General features: G+C 34.9%; 1 protein-coding gene across 1 annotated transcript; it reads left to right on the top strand.

Annotated features, from left to right (window-relative positions):
• Positions 1-1004: 1004 nt before the first annotated feature.
• LOC149140922 (cytochrome P450 71AU50-like) lies at positions 1005-4525 on the top strand. Its single transcript, XM_089449054.1, has 2 exons — positions 1005-2027; positions 3632-4525. The coding sequence occupies exons 1-2, from the start codon at positions 1128-1130 to the stop codon at positions 4283-4285; spliced, it is 1554 nt and encodes a 517-aa protein (XP_089305180.1). The 5' UTR covers positions 1005-1127; the 3' UTR covers positions 4286-4525.
• Positions 4526-5124: the final 599 nt, after the last annotated feature.

Genomic DNA, 5124 nt, shown 5'->3' with positions numbered 1-5124 from the left:
ACATTTTTAGTATAATTATATTAATTTTTAATATAATTATATTTATTTATATATAGTTATCAATAGGGATGTAATTTGGTTTGACAATTTTCTCATTAAATATAGCTAGCTATTAAATTTAATGGGTGTTTCAACTTGAAATTTGTGTGGTCTAACTTTCATCCTTGTGTTATCAGACACCTTCAATTTGATTCGACAATTTTCTCATTAAATATAGCTAACTATCAAATTTAATGGGTGTTTCAAATTTGAAATTTGTGTGGTCCAACCTTCATCCTTGTGTGGTCGGACAGGTGCATCATATTTGAAAAAAATATCCTTCATTCATTTATTTAAATGTAATTGTCAATAAGGATGTAAGTTGACTTAGTGATTTGCCCATTTAATAGCCAACCATCAAAAGGAAGAATATATAGCTAGTTGATGTTCTGTTCCGTTCCTCTTCTCTTGATCCCTTGGTTCGGGATGGTTCAAAAGGGTTCCTCAGACTTGAAATTAATACGCTTCTTCCTCCTTTATGGTAATGTAATCATTTTTTAATAGTCCAATTCATTTGTCAAAAAAAAACATGTAGTTGTCAAAAGGGATGTAATTTGACTCGGTGGTTTACCCATTAAATCTAGCCCATCATCAAATTTGATTGGTGGGTGCTTCAGATTTGAAATTAGTGAGACTTCATCCGTTAGATTTGAAATTAATGGGCCTGGACAAAAAAACATGTAGTTGTCAAAAGGCATGTAATTTGACTCGGTGGTTTACCCATTAAATCTAGCCAATCATCAAATTTGATTGGTGGGTGCTTCAGATTTGAAATTAGTGAGACTTCATCCGTTAGATTTGAAATTAATGGGCCTGGACAAAAAAACATGTAGTTGTCAAAAGGGATGTAATTTGACTCGGTGGTTTACCCATTAAATCTAGCCAATCATCAAATTTGATTGGTGGGTGCTTCAGATTTGAAATTAGTGAGACTTCATCCGTTAGATTTGAAATTAATGGGCCTTCATCCTTGTGCTGTGGGAATGTAAGCATTTTTTTAATGTTGTGCGAAATTATAAGTGTCCTGTACCACTCTCGATTTTGTGTGACTAATTGTTCTGTGGGGGAGCTGGTTGAGCGAAAGAAATATGATGGAGTTGGGATTGCATCAGTGGCTAGTTTGGGAGAGCGTGGAGTTTTATGTTAAACTTGCCACTGCTCTTTTTCTAGCTGTATTGGTAGCGTCATGGAGCAAGCAAAGGAAGCGGAGGCTGCCCCCGGGGCCTTTTCCGTTACCCATTATCGGCAATCTTCACATTATGGGAGACCTTCCCCACCGATCGCTGGCAACACTCGCTATGAAATACGGGCCTCTCATGTCTCTCCGCCTCGGCTCGGTCCTCCACTTAGTCGTCTCCTCTCCGGAGGTGGCCAGGGAGTTTCTCAAAACCCACGATCAGCCTTTCGCAAATAGAGGTCTATCGGCCGCTGCTAAGCATTTGTCATTTAATTTTGCGGGCTTCGGCTTTTCTTCGTATAGCCCTTACTGGAGGCATTTGCGTAAGATCTGCGCATTGGAGTTGCTAAGCTCAAAGCGGTTGGATTGCTTCCGTTCTATTAGAGAAGAGGAAGCCTCTGCTATGATTCGCTCTATTAATTCAGATGATTCTCGTCCCATAAGCATCAACCAAACCTTTTCGTCCCTTGTCACGGCCATAATCTGCCGGATGACCTTTGGTAGAAATTATTCGGCCCAAGACTCGAAAGCTTTCAGTTCAATGGTGGGAGAAAGTTTTCTGTTAATGGGGTCATTTAATATTGGAGATTACATACCTTATTTGGACTGGATGGATTTGCAAGGTCTCAACCGTCGGCTGAAGAAGCTACGTACAATACAAGAGCAGTTGTTAGAGAAAGTAATGGACGATCACGTTGCCCGATATGATTCCAGCGTCGCACATGATCTTGTGGATGTCTTACTTGCAGCCTCTGCAGATAAAGATAGCGAGTTCCAGATTTCACGTGATACTATAAAAGCAGTTGTTTTTGTAAGTTAAAATTGGATATGAAATCAAATTAGATTTAGGTATTTTTTAACATATTTTGACACTGGGAGGTAAGATAGAACTTTGACCTAATATTCCTGTACCTTCTCTGAAGTATTTGATTTTTTTCAATAATTTTAAATCGAGGAATGGAGTTCGCAAGTATTATTCATCTTAATTAGGCAAACAATGATAGTTTTGATTTTTTTAAAAGCGTTCATTAAGAAATGATAACTCGATATATTTTTGTTATATGGCAACTGCTCCATATGGGAACTGCTCCCTAGAAGTAGTAAATTTGTTTTATTAGTTTTTGTATTTCTAGAAGCTTTGGAATCATATGGGAATATTCTTTTTTCAGTAAGAATTGCAATGGGAGTTTGGGAAAGTTCCCGGAGGTTCAAATATTGTTTTTTTGGAGTTTTGGCATTCCCTGGGGTTAGGGAATACAAAGCCTGACAAATATGTTGAACTTCCCACAAGCCATGAGCCTTTGTTGAAACCTCCCTAGGAAGAAAGGCCAAAGACATTCTTAACACCTATATCCTTAATTGAGAAACTGGAGAAATTCCTTGACTAGTTAACCTCAATGTAAGTGAGATATTTGGGTTGTCATGCCGATGAGTATTTATTTTGCTATTTATATATATCCATATCACAGAAGATTGTGTGCATATTGTATGTAGCAGTCAATGGTTAACCATTAGAGTTGCTTTACTTAACATAAATTGTTTCTTTGCATTTCTAAAGCAGATTGTTTCATAGATTGGTCATGTGTGAGAGAACTCATAATGAACTTGACATTTTAATATTTTATATATATAAAAAGGAGAGACCGAGGGAAATAGAAACCCTCATAATATATTTATATATAAGAGAGATTATATATTTAAATTGATTTTAATATTTTGGTTTAATATTAATTTGGATTATTATATAAATTATATAATTAAAAATATATTTTTAATTTTTTATTATATGATATTACTCCTCGGATTAGTCATTTCTTGTAAATTTTGGAAAAACTTCTAGTCGTTTCTCACACCCTCGTATCCAAGTTCCCGATGTTCTCACTTTCCAAAAACTCATGCAACATACGAATATATTCCTAGAATACTTATAAATTAGTGTTTAGAGGAATTAAGTTAATTAAGTGCATAGTGTGGTTGATTATATCTTATACTAATCAAATTTATTAAAATTGTGAGTAAATTTGGTTGAGTTAGAGACCATACAACTCGACATTATTAATATAGAAATTTTGGTCTATATCAACTATATAATTATACATAAATTGATATATATAATTATACATAAAAGTTATATATTTATAAATATATATTAACTATATTTATTGATGTGATTATGCAAATAAAGTTTATATTGATATTGAAATATGATTTTTATGTTTATTAATCTGATTGAACAAAATTAAATCATAGTTATTAGGGTGATTGTGATATTTTTAACACAGTTTATATTGAAATTGAAATATGATTTTTATGTTACTAATCTGATTGAACCAAGTTTACATTGAGATATGATGCTGACGTTTATTAATGTGATTGACCTAAGTTTACATTGAGATCTTACCTTGATGTTCGCAGGATATATTGCTGGGTGGCTTAGAGTCGGCGCCTATAGTGTTGGAGTGGGCAATGACAGAAGCCCTGCGAAGCCCGCCGGTGATGAAGAAGCTTCGGGAGGAGCTGGAACGCGTCGTAGGATTGGATCGCATGGTATGCGAATCTGATCTGCCCCACCTCGTTTATTTACAAGCTATGGTCAAGGAAACCATTCGCTTCCATCCACCGGGGCCTTTCTTGTACCGCCGCTTATCTGCCGAGTCCTGCAATGTATTGGGCTATGAAATCCCAAAGGATACTCGCGTTCTCGTGAATCTTTGGGCGATTGGGAGAAACCCAAAGTCATGGGAGGACCCCGATGTTTTCAAGCCAGAGAGATTCATGGAAAAAGTTGGGTCTGAGATAGATGCAAATGGAGACCAAAACTTTGGGTGCCTTCTCTTCGGAGCAGGCCGGAGAAGATGCCCAGGACAGCATTTAGGGACGCTTCTTGTAGAGTTCGGGTTTGCACAGCTGTTGCACTGCTTCAATTGGCGGCTTCCCATGGATGACATCAATGGGAAAAATCAAGAACTGGATATGGCTGAAATGTCTAATGGAATCACAATGTTCAAGGCTCGTGAACTCTCGGCTATTCCGACACCCCGCCTTGAATGCATTGCTCACCTCGAATAGGGCATCGGATTTCGAGTAAACCCTCTGGAAATTGAAGTCTTTTCTTGCAGAAACCGTTCTAGAAGCTTTGTGTTAACTTTTTCTTGTATTTTGTATTGGGGGATAGAAATAGGTTTTCAACGTTTTTGTTTAGGGTTGAGAAAACTGTTATTAGCTCTGTATCAACATGAAGGGTAAAGCGGGATCCCCGCTTCAATGTTTTCTATTTTTAGAAATATAATAATATATATTTGAATTCAAGTGTTTGTGATACATAACATAAGTAAAATTTTGGAAAAAACATACAGGTAGGAAAACATTTTCGTACTCATATTTATTAATTTAATTAAGGGTATGTTCCTGTATTTAATTGTTCATTTTAAAGATGTACCGTAAATATTGTGTATATTGTGTAGACAGTTTATTTACAATGGGGTGGTTATATCTTTTTTCATAATATTATATTTAAAAATAAAAAATATTATTGGAAATAGTAATTATTTTTTGAGTGAAAATATATTAGAATTTTTTAGGTGATTAATATAATGGTAATAGAAATTGAATGAGAAGTTGACAATGGAATTTTATAATTTAAATTATTTTCAATAAGTTATTAACTGATCAGAATTAAATAAAAAAAATAACTTCACCAATTTAAACTCTTTTTATAATGGCGTACAATTTTAAAACTACCTTATAGAAAATCCTAATTTTTTATCTAAATAAATAAAATTATAAAAAATTAAAATATCAATAACCAAATTTACTTCTGCCCATCATAAATTGTAGATACATAGTGCTTACTAGATAGAAATGACATATAAAAGGAACATGGCTTATTGTTGGCCTGGACCAGCTAT

This window comes from Pinus tabuliformis, chromosome X (assembly GCF_031772625.1).
Source record: "Pinus tabuliformis cultivar Carrire ecotype Pingquan chromosome X, CPIR1, whole genome shotgun sequence".
NCBI lineage: Eukaryota > Viridiplantae > Streptophyta > Pinopsida > Pinales > Pinaceae > Pinus > Pinus tabuliformis.
The sequence above is the reverse complement of the archived record's forward strand: the minus strand, read 5'-3'. Positions and strand labels throughout refer to the sequence as shown.